We start from the raw sequence: 23,676 nt of genomic DNA, 5'->3' as shown, positions 1-23,676 counted from the left end.
TCATATAGTGGAATACTTGAGGGCTCCACATCCTTGGAAGGAAACTGAAAGGAGGAAAAATTGTGATTGTAAACAATGGCAGAGGCTTCAGTAGAGTGATCACTGAGGTGTGGAAAGTGGTAGTTTTAAAAAAGATTTGAGTACAGTGAGAAGGGAGTTGGGAAAGGTTCTGTTGTGCGAATTTCTTGGTGCTTGCTTCCGTGTTATGCCCATCTCTATTTATCCTTGCTTGTTTTCCTTAACAAGGCAACCCCTCAGAATCCTGCTTCCCCTGCTTTACTCAAATCTCTGTCATTGTTTAAAAGTGCCAGTCCCAAGAGAGGAGACCTCAGAAACAGAGTTGGGGAACTGAAAAGGGGGTGCAATAGTTCCGTGGGTTGGAAAGGAAGTCTTTGGTGTTACTATGGGGTGGGGGTGGGGTGAGATGGTGAGCAGAGGGGCCGAGCCCTCCTAGTTATAAATGACAGATAGGGGTGAGAAGGTCCATATGCCTTCACCATCTCATCTTCTGATATCGTGCCAAGAACCAGAACCTAACATAAGAATGGATCTGTTGGAACAGACTAAATGTCCCTTTAGCCAAGCTTATTATTTTCAGCAATGGCAAATCACATCCTTCTGGGGACAGTTCCCCTCTCATTGGTATACTGTACATACATTTATATTATCACATTTTTGCAGATTTTTTAAATTAAAAAAGGCCTTAAAGCTTGATCCCATTTAACTATTAAATAAATAAATGCCTAATTGTTAAAGGCTTGGGGAATAAAATAGTTTGCATTTATACAGTTACAGCTGCCACAGCCATTCCTAGAAATCCAAAAAACCGTCAAAGAATTTCTAGTTAAAATCACAGCATGGATCATTTACAGCATGGGACTGCATAAATAACATATCAGCAATGAACTTCAGCACTATTACACTTTTACATTCTTATGACATCAAAATACAACTTAAGAGATGCTGAAGTAAAGAAATGTTTATAGTACAGCTTGCTAGGGATTAATCATCACCATCTAAATTAAAGGCCTAATAAACTCTCTCTTTCCCATCTGTTGGTAGGATACTTGCTTCAATGAATTATCAGAACTTTGCACATAAGAATTCAGAATTGTATTTTGTGGAGGACAAATGTTTTATATGTAGACCTGGATTCTTCACAGCTCACTTATTTTAAAATGGAAAGATTGTGTTATAGGGAAACTCAACAAAAGTAGGCCAAGTGTGATAAAAATGCACCAGTGACAGTTGTTATGAATAGACTCAGTTCTGTTATGATCGAAAGAAACTTATAATGTATTATAATTAGGGAAGAAACTTACAAGGCTTAGATCTGGCTAACTGCAACCTCCTTTTGTTACTGTGAGAAGACACTCTGGCATACATATCCGGTAGAACAGGAAGTGTAAATGCAGAATTTTGTTCTTCTATGGTTAACAGTCGTTGTATAGAAGAGAGCATTTTGGCAGGTACAGCTTGTCCAACAACTGCAGAAAAGCAATCATTTGTACAGATCCTTTTTACCGCTTTTTACATTGGGTACTTTATACATCTGCAAAAATTAAAGAGGCGGGGGGAAATATTTGTATTTTATTATTTCCCCAACTCCTAAAAAACTTTAAAAAATAATAATTAAGCAGCTCAGAGGCCTCCTACTTCACTAACAAGTGTTACCAGACAAACAGAAAACAGACAGGTGCTTTATTTGCTCCTGAAAATACATGAGCCTATGAAATATAGTACAGTAGCACTTCTGTGATATACACTCCAGAATTTTAACTGTCATATCCTAAAAACTTATATCACCATCTGCATCCTTCTGATTAAAAAAAGAAAACAGGTGTGCTTTTTTGGCTTCTAGGGCCTATTTTTTCTGCTCACTATAATGAAATTAAAGTCTCATTACCCAGTAATGTTACCTTCTGTTCTGTGAATTATGTTTGTTCTCACAGTGACTTTCTGTCTTTTACTTTTATTTCAGATGCAACAAGTTTCAGTTGTTTACTCATATTCCGATTTGTATCCATTGCCCCACAATACACTAGTCATGCATTGCAATGTAGTAACCACATGCAGCTCTTCTTATTCCCAACATCTTGTTTTTTCAAATGGCCTTGGCTTGAGTTTAAGAGCAAGAGGCTGTGAATGAAGGGTTGGAGCTTATGGGGATGCCTACAGCTTTCAGTGCTGCTGTAAGACATGCCACAGTTCATAATACTATGAAAGCATTATTAGACAGTTGTACTCAGTGTAGCACTTTGGGAACCTGGAGACACCATTCACTATTACAAAAGTGGACCCAGAGATAAAGCTGCATATATCATGCAGCTTCCGTGATCCAAGTTACAATCTTACTCCATTGCAACAAGGTTTGAAATACAATTATTCATCCGTCTGCAGAATGGACACCACTGGTGGAATCGATTCCATCTTCCCACTAAAGCCCCTCTACCTTCCACTTATCTGATCTAAGGTTGGGGATACTGCAGAACAGATTTGGAGGAAGGGTGCAAAAAAAAAAAAAAGTACTGTTGCACAAGCGAAAGACCATTTGCAAAATGTTGGGTGTCATCCACACGCACTCCATGATCCACATTTTCTACTGGTTTTTTAACAGCTCTGAGCTGGCTAGAGGTTTTCCGGCAAATTTCATTTTTGCGTTAACAGAATGTAACCAAATTTATTAAACATAGAATCCTACTGATATTGTTGGACTCCAACTCTTAACATCCCTTACTGCTGGACATGCTGGCTAGGGCTCATGGGAGATGAGTCCCACAACCTGTGGAGGGCACCACATTGGCTATTTCTGTATTCAGTATTAAGTAAACCTCTAGGTGAGCAGAGCTATAGCAATTCAAAAGTAATTGCTTAGAGAAATCATAAGATACTCATGGCAATAGGCACTTTTTCATTTTTATTATATAAGCAAATAAACTTTAAACATATAAACTTCTGTGTATAACAACTCAATGTCTAGTAATAAAACCATGCTTAGAGTGAGGGGAAAATAGAGGGGGAAATATTCAATAAATAAAGACTCCCTTCAGGTTGTTGTTTTCTCTGACTTGCCGGCAAGAGGAAGTAAAAGGAGCAACCCTACAATGTTCAGTTGAATACTGTATTCGAAAAGCCATTATTAAAACTGTAAAAAAGTTCTGCAACATCCCACTAATGAAAAATAAAATTATCTTTATCAAGAAAAATTAAAGTATTAGTTTTGCTTTTCCCATTTCCGTTCTTGACAAATGCAATTGGATGCTCCCTTGCAACGATCATCATAATCAGAGATACTGCCTTCAGTACTGCAGCTCAGATTTCCAGGCCCTATTTAAGGAGAAATAGATGTTATTATACGGAAGTAGGTTTCTGTAACAAAGAGTTAATCCACATTTTAATTTATCCAGCATTTCAAGAGAATGCTGCTTCTGAAGCTCCAAGTTCCATGGGACAGGAAAGGGGGAAGGGGAGCTCACATTTGGACTGGGGGAACTCCACCACTCCACCACACATCATGAGAGGAACATAGCATATGCCAACTGATCTAAACATTTGTCAGAAAACAACACTTATCACAGGAACTTGTTTTAACAGAGTGAGACCACTGGTCCCTCTCAGTACTGTCTACACTGACTGGCAGCTGCTCTCCAGGGTTTCAGGCAGGCAATATTACCAGCCTATACTTGGACCTGGGACCTTCTGTATGTAAGCCAGATGCTCTAGCATCAAGCTATGGCCCTTGATGCAATCTCTCTGTGTTAAAATGCTCTGGGTTTTTTTCTTTTCCCCCCCGGTAAAGAAAACTAGTACTCAATTGATTTTCTTTCTCTTTGCTCCTGGGCAAGGGAGGGAGAAAATGGCTACGGAAGCTGCTTCGAGAAAGGAGCTGCTCTGCTCTGGAGCATGCAAGACAGACTGCTTTCTACTTCTGGGAATGAAAAGGAGGTGGGGATGGAAACAGGGAAACAGCCTCTTTCATCTGGAATTGAGTTCTGTTCCATGAGGAAAGGTGTGCTCTGGTTAAGTGGACACACATTACCTCTGTCTCTCTAAGCATAGCTAAGAGACTACGAGAGATCAGACCATTTTCTGGTTAGGAAGCTATCTGCCTCAGGGAGGAGAGAGAATACAAGTAACCCTAGTTGCACTGTGTTTATGCACATGGGCAAATGAAGAGCTGAATGCAGATTCGTCGTCCCGTCCCCGTCCCCATCCCCTCCCCTCCCCCCCCCCCCGGTTTCTTTCTGCATCTTGCCCTGCTGTTAAACAGGGAGGAAACAGAAAAAGGATGTGTGCTCCACCAGTCCCACTGAATTCATCAGTTGGGCAGTGCGGGCTGCCTATTTTGCTTCCTTTTTCAGGGACAGATTCCCAGAGGATAGATGCCTGCACTGTTCTCATTAGTTAAAGCATGTAACGTCAAGCCTGACAAGGAGGAAATGATAGATACCTTTCGTTGTTGTGCTGTGCAACTGTGTTAATGGTAGCTGACCTTCCTGACCCTATTGGAGAAAGTAATGTGGCAGGGAGTGCATTAGAAGCTGACTTCCTCTGCTCCTGGAGTGAAGAGGAGACCCTTAACATTATATCCAGTGGCAGATTGGGCATGGGATACTCAGGTTTAAATATTCATACTGCAACAAAAATATAATTGCCTTCCTGGGTCAGGACAAGGTCTTTCTATTCCTGCATACTACTTTAAGCAGTGAGCAGCTAGCTGCCATGAAGCAAACTAGGGAGCCTGGGATCGTCATCTTTCAGGTTAACTTGCCTCACAGTGCAGTGAAACTAAAATGCCACCCTGACCTTCTTAGAGAAAGGACAGACTACAACTGTCACAAAATGAATGCATTCAGTAATCAGAAGGAGGTACAGTGTCAACACTTGCATACAAAACGTTTAAAGATAAAAGCAGCATATTCCGGGATCGAAGTAAAAATCCACTCACCTTATCTTTCCTCAAAAATCCTCCTCTAAATTTGTTAGTGGTAAATCCCCTTGTCCCAGCATAACGTAATCGTTGGTATTTAGCCTGTATGTATAAACCCTTCTGTACTAAGTTTGATTTAAAGTGGGGCCGACCATCACTAAAGTGGGGCTGTTAAAGAAAAGGAATGGCCATATTAACAATTTTCAGAATTCTGACCCTTTAATCTGATATACAGTAATATGTACACTTTAAAATTATTGACTAATGTATTTTTTTTTAAAAGATACTGATCTTTTCCCCTTCAAGACTCAATACAGCACCACAAACCATCTTCACATGGTACAGTGGAAACAACTTTCAAAACATGCCATGTTTAGGAATTTTAAATAATGCATCTTTAAGTCTCTTATAATTCAACACAATACAAACAGTAGAACAGATGCCCAGTGATACATCCATATACTGGATATGCCCATTTATCAAATGTCAATAAATCTGGATATTTTCTTTTGGATCCAGGCAAAAAACTGAGAATACACTGCTCCTTTATCAAAACTGCTTCTGATGATTAAATGAAGCAAAAGGGGATCGACTGTGCCGATTTCTTCTCTCATCTATCTCATACTTTCAAATCCATATTTTTCTTTCCTTTTTCGGGGGTGAGGGTAGAGGTGTGGGGGTGGAGAATAAGCTTAGCCTTACAAAAACAATCTATTTTCACAGCAAGTTTTGGAAACAGGCAATGTAGCCAAGGGATAATGTGCACCACAACACCTTCTCAGAACCAATCAACAATTTTGTGCATCTTGTAAAACAAATGAAGAGGATGCCAAATAGTGTAAAAGCAACATTTTGCAAATGAAACAATATCTTAATTAACAGTGCCCAAATGCAATAAAAGAGAAACAAGTTGTTCTAGATTAAATTAATTACTTTCTTTCCTACTATTAGTAGAAACTAATTCATCCATGTACAGCTTTACGCTTTCAACAGGTAGGAAGAGATACACGGCATCTTTGTTTATAATGCAATTGTTTCTGCAACTGGCATAAACAATGGCTTTTCAAAAAGACAATGATGCTCTTTCTATTGCAGGGCAATCTTTCAAATGTAGTTAAACAGATACTGCAACCTGGAAAGGGGGTGTGGGAGAGAGAGAAATGAATTCTGCTACTCCATTAGAATTTAGCAAAATTAGAATTCATACCTTGAAGGGTCTTCGAAATGTTTCATGATGTTCAGTATTGTCTTCAAACCGATCATGTGCAATATCACCATGTGATTTTGAAGTATAATAATGATTCTGCATTAAAAGAAAATTACACTAAATATCTACACACTTAAACTCTTACAAAAATTTTATGAATTATACTGTAATTTTTCAATTATAACTAAAACAGGTATTGTAAAGTTGCACACACACACCCTCTCTGTGGATTTAATGGTTTACATTAAGTGACAATAATAACATTTTTTGTTTCTGAAGCAACCTAAATGACTTACTAATACTCTTTGGAGGGGTTTGTCATGGCAGTTTTGGTTCTATGTGTCTTAGATGACACATAATCCTTGCAGCATTTGTAAAAGAGGACCAAGTGAGTAGCCAATGTTTATTAAATAGTGCTACGAATGCACCTTTGAGCAGATATTCTGAACAGATAATCTCCAAGGGGAATGTAGCATCTAGAATTATCCTTATTTTCCCTGCTAACTTTTGAAAGGCCTTCTTCAAGCCCACCTTACCCCCACTCCTAGCTGCAAATAGCTTTCCTTTTTTGATACTCAAGCTCCAGCTACATTATCTTCTCCATGACTCTATCAAAATGGGAAATAACTATGAAGAATAATTATTCCTAACAGTTTAACCTTCTATCAAAAGCTGGGGTCGAATGCACTCCCCAAAAGATTCATAAAACATTTGTGTCAAGTCCTCCACAACTCTCGATGTTCCTGTTATACCTAAACAATGAGGTGTAAACTGCCATGTGGTGTTTTAATTTAGTGAGCTTTTGCTCTTACAGCTTTTTTGGGGGGGAGGGGGGGTCAGTTCAACCTCTAGTAATGGACTCAGATATTTTCCAAGGAAGCCATGAATAAAAAAAACCTTTTCTTTCCCCCAATCATAGCTATCATTCTGCACAAAACTTGCACATCTGGCTTTTGGGGTCACTGAGACCCCTGATGCATCTGCAAATATTTTCAAGCAAGTAACACCCTAACTCCACCAAACATGTAGTGATTGAAATGTGCTCCTAAAGCAGCACATGATACGTTGTGAGATTTGCTGTTATTGTTACTGGCAATTCCCCATTCACTATTATTGTACTGTTATATTTGTGCAACTGTTATGTTATACATAAATTATTGGCAAAATACTTTAAATGTCACAAAAGCTGTGGATTTATGTAGGTTTTTGAACTTTACATGGTTGAGTACTGCTGACCCCAATGACGTCTGTGTAGAATGTACTACTTAAACTGTTTCACAGGGAAAGCAAATTTTTAAATGGTGCTATGCTTCATAATTTCCATGCCTTTCTTGGCATACATTTAAGTCCACTACTGGATTGGTAAAGAAATTATTTTCATCAACCAAGGATTATCCAACTGATATCCTTTGGCTATTCACACTGCATAGTAGCTAATGTTAACTACAATTAACATTTCAGTATTTCTGTACATTATATAGACTCTGATATGGGATATGACAAACAACAAAAGAGCCAAGGTTTGTGATAATATGCTATTGAGCTATTTTCTGTATTTAAAAGGAGCTTTATGCCATGTTTTACTGCTTTTATTACTGCTTTTTGTTATTAGCTTGCTCTTTAATGTAGTGGGTTGGATTACATGGCAATGACTTACCATGAGCAAGGACCGCACTAATACACAGTGCTGAATCTATTCCATTTCGCTCCACCCTGCCTGGATTGGGGAACAACAAACCATGAGCCTTGGCTTCTGAACCAGTGCTTGCATTTTGTTCCTCCCCAAAATCTCTTGCTTCCAGTTGTGGCTTATTTGCAGAGAAACAAACTACTAGTGCTGGTTCACACAAAATGCTAAAGCAAAGCTTGTGACATGTTGCTCCTGGACTCTGGGCAGGGTGGAACAAAATGGGGAAAATTCAGAAGTGTGCAGCAGCAGATCTGCTTGTTCACAGTTATGTCATGAATACTGGCTTATCATGATGTGCGAAGAAGTCTAGGATATATCTGCTCAGGAAACATAAGCTAGTGGCAGCCATATAAATATGTATTTGAAAATGAAATATTTTCTTTTGTGTGGTTATGACCAGAGATGCAAGTTTTTCTTTTTTTTAGCCTGTGCAACTATTTTGCAATACTGACACCCCTTAAAATAGTGACATAGAACTGTGTGTAGGTGTAATTGTGCAATGTGCTACGGGACAACATGGCCTCTCCCTTTTTCTATTTCACAACTCTTTCCATCTGCCAGTATGATTATCTTCCTTCATTTATCTATCTATCTGCCCATGTGACTTCTTCTGGCATATTTACAGCTTTTTTCTTCAACAGTTGCAGGAAACACAGGAGAGGATATATTCCAGAATCAGATGTTTCTTTGTTTAGGTGTCCATTGCAAGTGAGTTTACAAACATTTTTTGTCTTCCTAGATAATCAATTAGTAAACCAACAACATTTGGGCATTTACAGTATAACCCTGAACCTGATTCAAAGGTAATAATTCATCTGCAATGAATGTGGGGGTTATTGGGTTGTTTTTGTTTTTATATAGATTGTGTATTTCGTGTTTCTATGTTATGATTTTATCCTGTGAACTGCCCTGAGAACTCCAGATATAGGATGGCATACAAACAAACAAACAAATCAAGCAGGGCTAGAAGAGAAGAGTCCTGTTGCAGTGGAGAAAGGCAGTAATATTTGTTGCTCTACAAAGCAGGGAGATTAGTACTGAAGTACTAGAAAGGGGGTGTCTCAGCCATACCAACCATGGTTTAAATCTGATGACCAACCTCCAGCAAGAAGCAGTTGTGGTATTTTGCTCTTTTGAAACATCTGCTGGCATTTCCTCAACTAAGTCAGCAAACTCAACTGCCAGACCAACTGCTGCTTCTGAGTCACTATTTCTGCCAGTCTCCTAACTGGCTAACTAAAAGGGAGTCAGCTAGACCATTTCTTAAATTCCTTTTCTGTACAAGCTTTTCTGCTGCTCATCGTAGCCTCAGCAGGTTCCATCTCCTTTCCCCATGCTGGTTCTCTACAAATCCCTCAGCTACAGAGTAAGAGCTGCCTCCATTTTTGGCTTCTTCTCTTCCACACCCTCTCATGATTATCATGAAGGAAAAAAGAAGCTGTGGTTCATCCCTAACTCATCTCAGCCACTCTATAATGGCTTTGGGCAAATTGAAAACAAGCAAACAAAAGCCAAGAGCTGCTGCTGCAAGGAAAGGAGGGGGGAACCTGGGAGCAGATTTCTGTCAACAAAACAATGGTTTATTGGTCTTCTGTCCTGGTCTTGAAAACAGATTCCTGCTGAGGGACAACTTATGCCCTATGTAGGGGCGGGTGCCAAGAACAGAGCCCTCCTGAGATACATGTTGTACAATGTATTTTAGAAATCTCCTCTGCAGATATTTGCAGATGGCCCAAAAATACCTAAATAAATAAGCAAGCAAGTTGGAGAGTTGAGCAGAAAATTATTTTTTCAAGAACTGCTAGGGCAGGATTAGGAGAAACCAGGACTGATTTTTTTGTTTGTTGAGGAAGTGTGTGGGTGAGAGATTGTGTTCTCAATTGTGTACAGTACATTTGCAAGGGAGTTGGTGGCAAAGTTTAAGTTTGAAGAAAAATCATGCAGAAAATGAGATGTGGGGAGATACAAGTCTAGCTGCTCTGTCTGATATGCTGGGTTTATATATGAATGTGAAAGTGAGTAGGTTAGGGCTGTGCTGGCTCTGTGGAAAGAGAAAAGTTCTTAGCCCATTTTCAGAGGAACTTTTAGTATATTTCTGCTAGAGTGTAGAAACTTCCATTGGTTGTCAAGCCACAATTTGTTTACTATTGAACTGTACAACCTGAAAACAAAAAGATTGTAAAAGGTATCCCAATACAAATAAAAAGTACCAGCTTGTAGTGACTCAGTCATTCATTATATTGTTTTTATATATATTATACAGCCTGAAAATAACTTAAACTGGGGGTTTCCTCAAAAAAATTATATACAGGGGAGAAGATAAGCCTTGTTAGTGTTTGCAGCTTTTAATGGGCTACAAAAATGCATCCCTGACTACCTGATAAAGAAATAATTTAATAGTCAGACACTGTGTTCAAGTAATAATACTTTCAACTTACCATGTGAGGTTTCCTAATAAACTTCCTGAAAGGTGGTCTTAGAAATCTCGCAGGTTTTTGGAATCCATACATTTGAGTGTTTCGTAATTTTGGAAAGCTACTACTCTGTTCATCCCTAAACAGACACAATATTAAAAGCTGTGAAAACTAAAATGATGCCATAGCATTTTAAAATTAGGATCAAATAACCAATTTATTTTTTTTAAATCCATGATAATAAGCTCACCAGCCAGCCAGGCTAATCCTCCCTACCCATTGATATCAAGCAGGCACATTCAGTGCACTGTTTTCAATCCCTGCTAAAGTTTTTTGTTTAAGCAAGCCTACCTAGACCTGCAAATTTGGCATGTATTTTAATATGTAATTTTTAAATGTGTATTTTTAAAATGGTTGGTTTTGAAGAAAATGAAGCTAGCTTGTTTTAAATATCTGATTTTATCAGTAATATTAATGCATGTTTTACATAAACCACTTAGGTTTTTATGACTAAACAGGGTAAAATAAAAGGAAATAAAATTTCCATGCAAACAAAAATGCAGAGTACTGAATGTAAAGGTCACTAAAATAAACCCAAGGTAACTCTCGAGTATGTTGCTATGAAGCCTTCATAACCTGACTGGGAAGAAATATAAAAGCAATGCAGGTTCTCTGTTGGATGAATCAATAACAGCCAATATCCATTAAAAAATTAATGTGTATTCCTGTTACTATGGGTAGCTTACATTTTTGAGAGCTGAAGACATTTCTCATAAACAGACACTTTTTCAGACAAAAACAAGCAGACAAGAGGGAAGAGTCTCATGGAAAGCGATAGGTTTCCACAACAAATATCATATACACAAAGCATCCTTGCCTGTGCCACATTCTTTATGCCGAAATTAAAAGTTTCTGCATGATTGCAAACTATGAGTTGTCAAACAGTATTTATGCAAATACCTAGGATGAAATCCTTTTTTCTCTGCATTATTTCCATTAAGCTTGGATGCATCAGCTTTACAGAGTTCTATATGAAGTCCCCAAACTGTCAAGAATAAGAAGCTGTATTTTGCTTCAAATGCATAAAATTGGGAAATTACCAAATATTTACGTGATATGTCTTAAATCTGTAAACACAATTGGCCAGATACTGAACAAACAAAAAGATATTTCTAGAAAATATCAAATGTAAACCATAGTACCCACCAAAATAATGCTGGCAACTGAAAGCCAGTTTCTGTAAGGTTTTAAAGCACTTACTGATGTTCCTCCTATTTGGAAATGTTGTGAGGAAGGACACTTAAATAGTGAGGTAGCCACTGAGAATCCTTTCATAGAGTGGATGTACCACATGGATATCAATTTCCACAGGGCATTCTCAGTAGATCAAAAGAGAGCACAATGGAAAACAGGTAGAAGGAACTGGGATCTTGACAATTCATCTGGTCAGAAAATGGGCCACTACTTTTATGCTTGCTGAAGCATCCCAGCCGTCTCTGTGGGCAGCCACTTACATTACAGTAATCTTCTCTAGAGGTTTTAAAGGAATGGAAGATGCAAGAGGGTCAACAGGATACAATTATTCCAATTATGCTAGGCAGAGATGATAAAATAGGAGCATTAGATTCTCAGTAACATATGCAAGCTGAAAGCCAGAAAAACTAGTGGTTTAAAAAGGAGAGAGTATCCAAGTGCAGAGAAGCATTGCAGACAAAGTGGCAAATGGTTGGAGTTGATAAAAGAATTCTGCTTCTTCCAAGAGGCCTTTGTGGGCCAGAACTATTCTGAGTCAGTCACGTACCCCTGAGCACTATATGCTCACTGGATGTAACAATGACTTAAAATTATCTCAACGAATAAAGCCAGGCTAAATTCCTGACACTGTGAATTCACACTCCATATTCAGTTAGAAGATCTAACTTTGTTTAAATATTGAGTAATATGGTCTACAAAATAGGTGACAAATTCAGTATAGAGAGCCAAGAATGACTCATCTTCCAGCAGAGACATCCAGAGTTCACCAGGCCATACATCACCCAGAACAGCTTTGCCAGACAGCACTTTGCAAACACTGTGACTGAAGACACGATATATTGCTTTGCACTGCTGTCGCAGTTGGTCACGGCTATGTGGACTGTGAAATTTTAAAATCCTATACCATCTAAACCAAATTTCACTGATCAGATTTTTCATTAAACAACTTACCGTATTTTTCGCCCTATAGGATGCACTTTTTCCCCTCCAAAAATTAAGGGGAAATGCGTGTGCGTCCTATGGGGCGAATGCAGGCTTTCGCTGAAGCCTGGAGAGTGAGAGGGGTCTGTGCGCACCGACCCCTCTCGCTCTCCAGGCTTCAGGAGAGCCGCAGCGCCAGTCCCACAAGGTCGGGGGACAGCGGGGAGGCGGAACGCCGCCATCCCGCTGTCTCCCGATGTGGTTTGGAGGCTGACGGCGGGGAGACGCGTGCTTCTCCCGGCCGCCAGCCCCACAAGCTCCGGGGACAGCAGGGAGGCGCAGCGCATCCTCCCGCTGTCCCCGGACCTGGTCTGCAGGCGGGCGGCAGGGAGAAGAGCGCTTCTCCCCGCTGCCAGCCCCACAAGCGCCTGGGGGGGAAATAAATTTTTTTTTCTTTGTTTTCCCCCAAAAAAACTTGGTGCGTCCTATGGGCCGGTGCGTCCTATGGGGCGAAAAATACGGTAATTAAATAAGACTTCCAAAATCCAGCGTTTTAACCATTTGAAAATTTATAAGGATGAGGGAAAGGCGAAGAGCACAGACAGAACGTTTGCAGAGAAAGAAACCAAGAAATAATAGCAACAGGATGGGGCCAAGGGAATGGGTACAGGGAATCTAAAGACAGACAAGATAGTTACATGCATACCAGGTCCACTTGCTCATTCGACCTCAAGCATCACAAACTCTCAGAAAAATCAGCCATACATTTTCAAAATTCTCCTCAAATCACTATGGGTTACAAAACTTTTTTTAAAAACTAAAGCATCCCAGAATATTGAATTATTCGTCATAGAAGAGACTACACACTTGCAATTACCATATTCAATACCAGCATCCCTATATATACACAGTTAGCAATGTAATTAGGACTTCACTCCATAAAGCCAATTAGCTACATTATCTTTTAGGTACTGCAAAATAGCATGATTCATATTTTTTTGGTAAACTGATGAAAAGGATGTTGAAGGCAGACAATAAGAGTCAGTGTCTCGCTCCTGTCTCTATGCATCATGCACATCATCAGTCTTCTTGTTGTAATTCCCATGTGGTAGAGATGACCAAAGAGTAACAGCTGTTCTCCAGAATACATGAATGGGGAGAGAAAATGCTCATGGAAAACTGTGACTAGTTCGGAGGGAGATGAGATCCAGAAGATGCTGCTTGGCAGAATGGGATTACAGGCAGAGTGGGCATCATCTGGCTTTGACAGCCAGACAAATCGAAGCAAACATAATGAGAGCTCCACCCTTGGACTTCTGACTCAAAGTTTAACCATACCACCAAAGGCAAGAGACATCTCTAATGGGCTGTGCGGCTAGAAAGCAAAAACCTTCTGTATAGTCCTACTTGAGCTCAAGCAAGAGATGAAAGGAAGGAATAAATGGAATAGACTTTTCTACACCCTATGTCCATCATTACTCTCACACAGCCTAACATAGCATGGTGACAGTTTAGCATCTAAACTAGTTTGACTTCTCATCCTCATCTCTATTATTATTGGGACTAACATATACAATATACTGCGTCAGAGAAAGGAGGACATAAATATTATTGCCAAAAGCAAAACTAACTTTAATTTATCCTTTAAATACATTATAGAAAATTAAAAACATAGGATTTCAGAAGTGTCTTTGAGTGCTACATTGAAAATGATGAGGGGAAAGGGGGGGGGGGAAATACTCTAAAATGAAATATGTTTTAAAGTTCATATAATGCAACAGAACTTAAAAGTGCAACCATTTATTTGAACACAATTACCTATGTGATGCACCATCGATATAAAAATTCTTCTCATCTTCATTCCGCAATCTTTCTTTTCTTCTTCTCTCAATGTCATATCTTAGATCATTTGGATCTTCTAGAACTCTCATCACGCTCTAAAGAAACAATAAATGGCTTATAGAATGATATAGTTCACTTTTATTTTTCTTCATTTTCTCTTATGAACAAGATTAGTATTAGAAGAAATAAACCAACAAAACAAAGAGCTTCAAATTTTAGAGATCAGTGTCACAGATTATGTTGACGTAAGATTCTAATGCGGCATAGTGGTTTAGAGCAGGGTGCCCTGCAGATGGTGCTGGAACTCAATATGCATCAGACCCAGGCAGCAATGATGGGAGTTGTTTCCATTAACATCTGGAGGGCATCACACTGGTCCCCACTGATTTAGGGCTTTGAAGACCCAGGTCCAAATTTTTATTCAGCCATTAAGCTCACTTGACGTTGAGCCAGGCACTCACTCTCAACAAAACATACTTCACAGGGTTGTTTGGGTGGGTGGGGGAGCACCTATGTGTGTGTGGGGAATCACAAACCCTTGCTTGGTATCTTTGAAGGAAGGATGGGATATAAATATAAGTAAATTAAATATATATATCCCTCCGGTACAAATTATTTAAGTTAGTCTATACCACTTTAAAATATGAAGATATTATAGAATTACAATATTGTCACTGAAAATACACTTTCCTTACATTCCAAAATAAAATACACATACCTGCTCAGACTTGCATGGAACAGCTCTTTTTTTCTGAAGTTCTGCCAAAGACATATCGATTCTCCTGGTGTAATGAGCATATCATTCAGCATCAGTAAGAGGGTCAAATGGAAGCAAGAAAGTTAACTTCAATAGGAACTGAATTATCTTACTATATAATATTGTGTAAGAAAAAAGTCATGCTGCAGTTTATGTGGCATGTTGTAGGATGGTAACAGCAGGCAGAGAAAGCGAGCTAAGCCGGTCAACCAAACAAGTGAGGAGGGTGGCACAGGGGGCAAGTGGGTGGCCCATGAGGTTGAAGGAGCTGTGAGATGATTGGGTGACGTGTGAAAGGAAGGGGTGGGAGGTTAGCAAAGGAAGTTTGGCAGGGGGTAGGTGTGGTTGGTGAGCAACACAAGTATGGGTGACAGTACAAAAATACTTGCATAATGCATCTTTACAACCATTGAGCTACTAGACGTTTTACTGGTGCTGGTGGAGCTGGTGGTAAGGCACCAGATTGGGAAATATTGACATGGACTATGGGAGTAACGGGAGAGGGTCCAAAAATCAGAGGCCAGGAATTGATGCACATGGGAAAGACATGTCTGCTTGGTCACATTCATATTCAAGATAATGCTGTGTTTTACCACCATGTTCGGTATACATTCCTAGTCATGTAATTTATGTTTATTAGGGTTGAAACCCCGGAGGCATAAACGAAAGTCATTAACCAACAAAAAGCAAATATAGGTCAGGCCTATGTATGCTGTACTCTGTGTGCTAAGTTTCCACAACTGCACTCTGATGATCAAATCTTAGCATAGAAAGTGAAGATATGAATGAACTTCATGCATGCACATGCAGTCCCTTTGCTCCCACTTCTTTGCTCCCTTTGCGCAAGCAAGCTGTGGCTAAGCACAGTTCTCATTACATCTGAACACGAAGCTATGGTTAATAGCTTCCAAACAAGCCAGGATATGGAAACGAACTTTGAACCATGGTGAGAGGCATGCCAGGTAGCAAAGAAATGATCTGTCAACTACTGAACAAGATTTTTACTGGACCAATGTACGTTTATTTTACCTGTGAATTTCTGGATTTGAATGTCTTTTAACTTCATTTGCCAATGGCTTATCTTCTATTTTTGAGAAACGCTCATGTAACGTTAGATCAGGAGATTTAAAGTAATCTGCTGTGAAGAGGATAAATAGGGAAAAATAAGTTAATCCTGTTCATTGCAATTTCAGCATTAAAAGTGGTGCTGAAACTAACACGCTGGAGACAATGAAGCTATGAAGTTATTTATGTCCTCATGGCTTTGTATCTCTAAAGCCATATCTCTCTCTCTACATTATCTCTAATGATAATAAGTGGAATTCCGTGTTACTCTCTTCCAATGGCTCTATCTGTGCAAGAGAGGGGGAAGCTTAATTGCACAAACAAAAATCCTTGAGCAGGGCTTTCACGGATTAGCTCGTTAGGTGAATCCCACCCACAGATTTAGCCTTCAGCAGCCCCTCAATAACTCTCTGAGGTCCTAAAGACATGCCCCTCTAAAGATGTGAACAACATTACTTACACCTCAAAATGCAAAAGATAAAAGCAATACTTACTTTTAATAAAAAGTTCAAAATGGGCAACAAGGCAAAAGATCTAGAATATGTGTACATAATTTCATTTTCTCCTGAATTCAAGTGTACTTCTGTTTAGGTAACCTCATATGACTTGAAGAGACCTTAACTTGTTAAATGCAACTATATTTTTGTTCAGTCTTTTTAATTTAAAACTGACCTTACATGTGAGTTATGACATAGAAAGGGAGACTGCCTCTTATTATTGCTCAATGTTTTCTAGGACTCTGTTTCACAGTCCAAAAAGCACTAATACGTCTCTCCTTTCTTCTTACAAAGATTGTGAGAGCTCAGAGCGCCAATCTTATGATAAATCTAATAATCATATATACTAATAGTGATCACAATTCTCCTAGTCTCTTATGTAGCCAAAATCACACCATTCATATACAGGAGCGAGGTGTTTGCAGGTTCAGGGAGAAAACCCTTGTGGGGAACTCCCTGCTCCCAAAAAACCCAATGAAAACTGAGCATGCCACAGAATGGTGACTGTCCATTGGAGGGGGATGGAAAACTATGTAGCAGAATTCAACTGAGTATTCTGAATAGGAGCACTCCACACTGCACACAATTTGTTACAGGTCCTACATGAGATTTCTAATTTAAGGAGTAGAAAGCAGTATTTCCTGGATTTACAATGGTAAACTACTAATTTCTTGCTCTGAAATCTGCAAAATATTGCACCGCCATTAAATAGGGATTATTCTTGCACAACTCCGTGAAGTCTATATGATGTTTCACACATCCTGAGCTACTTGGATTAATGAAATTCATAATAATTTGATAACACAAAGATGCAGACTACACCACAGATAATGTGCATGTCTAACACTCTGTAACCACCTTTAACTTGATGGATAATTGTGATGATTTCCTGAGCAAATTCTTTTGATGGGTTTTGTTCTACCTTCTGCGTCACAGATTTTATATGCTCAAACACTGGATGGAATTTTTCAGTTTTTCTACCCACAGCTACTAGATCACATGATGTCTGCCTCTCCATGATATGACTAGACGCACTCCTGGAATAAATTTAGACACGTTTAGAAAATATTCCCTCAAATATTTAACATAACAGTAACAATACATTTTAAAAGGTTATTTCAAAGGAAAGTAAAACTAAGTATTCCACAAATGAAGGAAAGGTTTGTGATTTTAATAATGTAATACATATTACTTTTATATTAGGAACACTTCAAGTACTTACCCTTTTTCACAACCAATATACACACAAGTTTTAAAGCAAACACAAAGAGTCACTTCAACCTATAACATCCAACTCAAAAATTAAGTCTGGACAGAAATGCTGGAGACAGCTTTTGCTTAAATGCCATTTTTGTTTACTTTCTTATTCTGCTGTTAATAGTGACATCACTGGGCCAAATTTTAAATAATCATTCTGGATTCTCTGAAAACCGTTTTGTGCTAAAAATGGTGACCCCAAACATTTGGCTCAGCACTATTAGAAATCAGTATCTTAGGAAGAAGCCTTATCTCCTCTTTTGAACATGGTACATATAAGATTCTCTCCCATCTTCAGTTTGTAATCGTCTTCCTGCTCTGGTGAGTAGCCTATCCAAGGAAGAAGGTGTTTCCCTTATATCCTTGCCTTGGATGCATGGAATTCCATGGTATTTCAAATGGCTACACTGCATTCGCATTCTCTGGTGTTCTGGTGTCCCTGCGTGGAGCTTTTAGGATCCTCCCGCAGAAAAGCCCTTCTTTCTCCCCTTTGACAAATCTACAGCATAATCTCTAGGCCATAAGCAATAAACCCTATCTAACCCTGAAGGTGGCACAAATGGTCATTAAAGATGTTGTTCTAGTTAGGACTGGGGAGTGAATCCAAACATATCTTTGAAGCTTCCTGAGATGGCTCGGGGATGAAGGGAAGCAAGACAGGGACAGGAATGTCAACAGCCCTGTCCAAGGCCTGGTTGCTAAGGAAACAGTGATAAAGTAGGACATTTGAGACCCAAATGGCCTGGGCACTTAGGGACACCCCAAGGTAGTTGTGGGCATGAAGTTACTAGTATGGAGCCATGCATGTTTTACTTGTAACCTTACGTATGCAGAAGTATGTTTAGGAATGCTTTGATGTTTTCTGACTCTTTGTGTGCTGTGTTTGAGTTACTATATAAGCTATGTTCTGATTTTCCACTGGGCAAACCTTCTTCTTAAGTGGCGGTTCGGCTAGAACAACCACATTAAGTTGGGCTCTGACCTACTACAATACTACCTAATGAACTCTGGGTCCCTAACTGGGTGCCGGACTTGATTTTCTTCCTTGGTTCCATGTTTTATTTAAAGGTGGTCCCTCGCCTGGGTGAGAACAAGGTGGTGTAGAAGAAAATTCTTACCACACTGCTTGTAGGTCAGGATCCAAAAATGCCTATGCAGATACCTAGAGCAATTGGGTGCATAAGAACTGTGTCAATTTCCCTATCCCATTCTGCTACCTACTTGAGATGCACCATGCAAGAGAGGGATGAATGAAGGCAGAAATTGTGGGAGAAGCTGCCCTTTATCTTAGCCTCAGAGTGTACCAGGGCAGAACCCACTTTTGCTAATCTTCTGGAGCAGTTTCTCAGGGGGGGGGGTCCACAAACAATGTTTTGGAGGGCTTGCAGAAGACCACGTAAAATTATTTGAATTCCAACGTACCACGTACATTTTAAACTGAACAATAAGTGCATGCTTATTAACAAAATGCACCATGAGATGAATAAGTAGGTATCTAAAACTTTCCAAATAAAGACCTTAGGGACTTGAAATGAAAAACATTTGTAAAGAAGTAAGAAAAATTTACAAAAGTAGATAACATATCATTTTTGTTTTGGCTGCTACTGGCTTTCTCAAGGCCAACTTAAACAGAATTTGAACACTGCCCTTATCTAAATCTCTATCCGCTAACATGACTACCCCATGAGATGCTACAATTTTTCAGTACAGGCAGGGGACCTCAAACTTCACTTATCCATATGGAACTGCAACCCGACTCTCAAAGGGGACAGATGTTATGCTGCTCAGCTGGACTGTGCCACTCCCTTCAGTTTTCTGAATACAGTGGTACCTTGGTTCTCGAACGGCTTAGTTGTTGAATAAATCGGCTCCTGAACGCCACAAACCCAGAAATAAGTGTTCCGGCTTGCGAACGTTCTTCAGAAGCCGAAGGTCTGATGCAACTTCCGCTTGAGTGCAGAAAGCTCCTGTAGTCAATTGGAAGCCATGCCTTGGTTTTTGAACGGTTTCGGGAGTTGAACAGACTCCCACAACAGATTAAGTTTGAGAACCAAGGTACCACTGTAGAGAGGCCTAGTACAGAACTGGTCAGAAGCCAAATTACATTTTTTGCTTTTGGAAAGCAGTAGCTGCACTTCAGGACACCCCTACTCTTCTTTAGACTGCCCAAACACTCTTAAGTTAGTTTTCCTTGGTCTCAAGTTCCACTCTCTTCCTTGACCTACACTGGACTGCTGTTTTATATCATATATATCTATACACACATGTATACAACATACACACACAACCACACGAAAGCACACATGGTACACAGCCACTTATGTTCTGTTAATTGAGCTCAATGCTACCATACTAGAATGATCAAGCAACTTGACATCTTTAATACATTCATAAACATGGATGTTGTTTTTAAAAATCCAAAAGGCAATACCTGTATTTATTTATGGTTTTCTTCATATCCACTTTGACTGTGAGTTTTTCCTTTCTTGTGTGGTGGACATCAGACACTTTTACATCTGAAATTTTGTGATGAGTGTCATGCTGGTCTCTCCTTCCCCTAAAATCCATTTCTTTCCTGAGTCTTTCCTTCTCTTTTTGATCAAAGGGTAAAAGATCAGCATCACTTTTGTGAGATTTAACACATGAATTGCAGCCTTTTCCCGAAATATATTTAACTGATGCTTCTGTATGAGGGTCTTCTGTGTGCCTGACTCTTTCACTGTTATAGTAATTTGAATATTTGCTATTCCAAGCTTCTTTAGGAGAATTATATTTCTTCTCTTCCACCTTCGTATATTTCTCTGCTCTTTCATCAGATATATATTTCCCTCCATCTGGATGTCTATGACGTTTATGACTATAGTCATATGTAATCTTTGTTTGACAGCTATCACCATACTCCTTTACAACAGGCCGATGGGTTTGAAGACCAGGGTTTCTTTGCTCTCCCTTTTCTTGGTTGAGTGAAGAATGATCTTGCTTCCACTTGGAATTACTTGCTACTTCTCTATCATCATACCTCTCCAATTCTTTAGCCCTTTTAGACGTGTGCCCATATTCTCTGTTATCACGATCTTCAGGATACCTGTGTTGACATAAAGTAGTTTATACTTGCAGTAAGGAAGAAAATGAGAACTTACGTATGCAGAATGCTGGAAAACACAGGCTTTATGTAGAATGTGTCACCCCATGATCCCTCAAGCCACTAAAGAGAGGGGAAATTATGATCCTTTTATATGCTAGCCACCAACAGGATTAACTTAAAAGATACAATACTGCTCTACCACCAGCAGCCCACAATTAAACTATGTTTTATTCTGTTAGCAAAAAAAATGGTTTTCAGGGTAGAATCTTCAACTATAAGGACAATCGACTTTCACTTGAGGCTTTACACCATTTAAAAAAACCATTAAAACTGGTCAATTTCTCTACCTCTTCTGCAAAGAGCTCCTTGGCATAAATTCACTAGAACATCTTCGAGGTGATTGAGTATACTTGTCTTCTTGTAACTGGTGGTGCCTCAAGTCATTTTCATTCCACTTCCTTTCAAAGTTAGTTCCTAATGGCTCATGGAAAGTCTTCATCCCTTTTGTATTTCCAGCAGCAGCTCGGGGGTCTTCATGCATCTCTCTGTCACGTGTTTTGGACGGATAAAAAGAATGGTTGTGTTCTTTGCGAGACATTTCTGGATATCTGGAAGGAAAGTGGCATCTTCCGATATCAGCATTCCTTTCTGGTGAATGTGTCCTACAAGGTTTGTGACTATACATATCTTCCGAAGGGATTCTTTTCAGAGTTGGTGAATATGACCTACATTCATAAAGTCGGTGGTGGTTCGTTTCATGTGGTGCATATCTAGTACTGGCTTGTCCATATTTCCCATCTTCCACTCTCCACGGCATAGGCTTCTTTGCATCTTTCCGGAAACCTTTGTATTCACAGTCATAATTGCTAGGATTGTGCCTTTGTCTGTTGTGTTCCTGACTCCTGAAGGCAGGCGATAAAGACCTACATATAAACACACAAAAACACAATTCCATTTTAACTACTGTAATACAGCTTCTTTTTGTGAATCTTAGGCTATATCACAAACTGTGTCCAAAAGTCTCTGGCTGAAATTACCCTGAGTAGTGCATTTTAACTAGCACGAGGGCTTTGCAGTTGCGACTTGCAGTCTTTCCCATTTTAAAGTCAATTAAAATGCATGTCCTGATACTTAAAAGGACAATAAACACAAAGAACAGGTTCCTGTAAGCAGATCTTCTCCATTATACAAACAGGAATCTCTCAGGAGTTGTGCACACAAAGCTTGCTCTGATCTAATGAATCACACTTAGTAAGCCTCTCCTTATATGCAGCCATTCCAACTCCATTCAAATAGGTATTAGAACACTAATGTGAAGAAAGGAGAAAACACTAAACTTGCATTTCTATTATCAGAATCTCTTTCACATGTGGAGTCCTGAACATATTTACTGTTCTACATTATTAGGACTCAGCCTCAGTCAAACCCTGAAAAAGTCCCTTCTGACAACATCATTTAAGGCTCTCTTCTAGTAAGTTAAGTGAAACCTTTATGATCCATAGAAAAATATGGACATTTACCTTCGTTTCCATCTTGGTGATCTTGATCGTGATCTAACCATCTTTTCCTATCAATTAATTTATTGAATCTATAAAGAAAATATAAACAAATGACTACTTATTAATAATTGGGATCTGTTACAATTAAAATAGATAACAATTTTAAAATGTTTACACAATATCAGAATACTTTCGTTTAGGCATTTTTTTTTTATGTTTAAATGAACAGCCACATTGTGGAAATGAAAAACGAAACAGAACATTTGTATAAGTTATTCCTTTACTTTAAAGCAAAGTAGTAGCAATTTGCTGACTTCATTTCTGCAAGTTAGTACTGATAGACTGCATCCAACTGGTGCCTTCCTGCTGATGAAAGGCTCTTTGATCCAACAGAACCTTTTATTGGATCAGAACAGGAACAGGAATCCTGGCCATCTCAGTTCTCCTTCACATCTACAATCCCCTTCTACACCACACAAATAAAATCTGTTTTGTAGGAGGATTTTTTGGAGGATGTTTTAGATGTTTTAGAACAGCGTGTGAGATGTAGGGGCTGTAGGGATCACCAAAGAACATCATATACAAAAACAATGGGAGATGAGCCTAATCCACTTCATCTATATCAGGGATGTCCAACTCCCAAGAGATTGTGATCTCTTCACAGAATATAAAAGTGGAAGTGGTCTACCCATTGGGGGGGGGGGGTCAAGGTGGTTGAGCTTTTTTTAGAGGGCCGCAGCAAATATTTCAGCCGCTGGGGAGGCTACAACATAAATCTATAAACAGAAAGTCATCCTGCCAGCGGAAACTCCATCTTCCAGTCTTGAAATCATGTGCAGATAAAGGAAAGAGGGAGGGGCGGAGCCGAATGTGCCTTTTACCCCGTGGACAAAAATGAGCCCACGACTCAAATACTGCTCAGAAGCTTCAGCTATGGCACTTCTGGATAAGTTGGATTAGTGGGAATTTAATTGGTATAAACTAGCTCTGTTAAGAAGCTAGTAAACCAGTGTGGGAATCCCAGGTTTTCAGAACACCTGCTTATAAAAAGTGGAAGCATTTGAGATAATCTTTACATTCATAAGCAGCTTGTATAAGGCATGTACAGTGGTACCTTGGGTTATGTACTTAATTCATTCCGGAGGTCCGTACTTAACCTGAAACTGTTCTTAACCTGAAGCACCACTTTAGTTAATGGGGCCTCCCGCTGCCGCTGCACGATTTCTGTTCTCATTCTGAAGCAAAGTTCTTAACCTGA

The 23,676-nt window shown here is 39.3% G+C and overlaps 1 protein-coding gene and 1 long non-coding RNA gene across 7 annotated transcripts in view; one reads left to right on the top strand and one right to left on the bottom strand.

Moving 5' to 3' along the window:
- LOC307214001 overlaps positions 1–23,676 on the top strand; it is a 257,787-nt gene that overhangs the window by 162,171 nt on the left and 71,940 nt on the right. The gene's annotated exons all lie outside the window — the stretch shown is intronic.
- Positions 2,899–23,676, bottom strand: part of BCLAF3 (BCLAF1 and THRAP3 family member 3) — a 29,317-nt gene continuing 8,539 nt past the window's right edge. For 5 of the 6 annotated variants that reach the window (XM_079972240.1, XM_079972238.1, XM_079972236.1 and 2 more), the window contains 11 exons: positions 22,440–22,507; positions 21,267–21,842; positions 20,266–20,919; positions 17,436–17,614; positions 16,045–16,153; positions 14,977–15,040; positions 14,235–14,353; positions 10,266–10,380; positions 6,138–6,233; positions 4,949–5,098; positions 2,899–3,327 (listed from right to left, as the gene is read on the bottom strand). In XM_079972240.1, coding sequence (XP_079828366.1) covers positions 3,313–3,327; positions 4,949–5,098; positions 6,138–6,233; positions 10,266–10,380; positions 14,235–14,353; positions 14,977–15,040; positions 16,045–16,153; positions 17,436–17,614; positions 20,266–20,919; positions 21,267–21,842; positions 22,440–22,480 — 2,118 coding nt within the window. In that variant the 5' untranslated portion in view covers positions 22,481–22,507 and the 3' untranslated portion in view covers positions 2,899–3,312. The remainder of the gene's footprint in view (positions 3,328–4,948; positions 5,099–6,137; positions 6,234–10,265; positions 10,381–14,234; positions 14,354–14,976; positions 15,041–16,044; positions 16,154–17,435; positions 17,615–20,265; positions 20,920–21,266; positions 21,843–22,439; positions 22,508–23,676) is intronic. The other variant, XM_079972241.1, reaches the window with a different exon arrangement.

The sequence above is a fragment of the Podarcis cretensis genome (assembly GCF_951804945.1).
Source record: "Podarcis cretensis genome assembly, chromosome: 4".
NCBI lineage: Eukaryota > Metazoa > Chordata > Lepidosauria > Squamata > Lacertidae > Podarcis > Podarcis cretensis.
The sequence above is the reverse complement of the archived record's forward strand: the minus strand, read 5'-3'. Positions and strand labels throughout refer to the sequence as shown.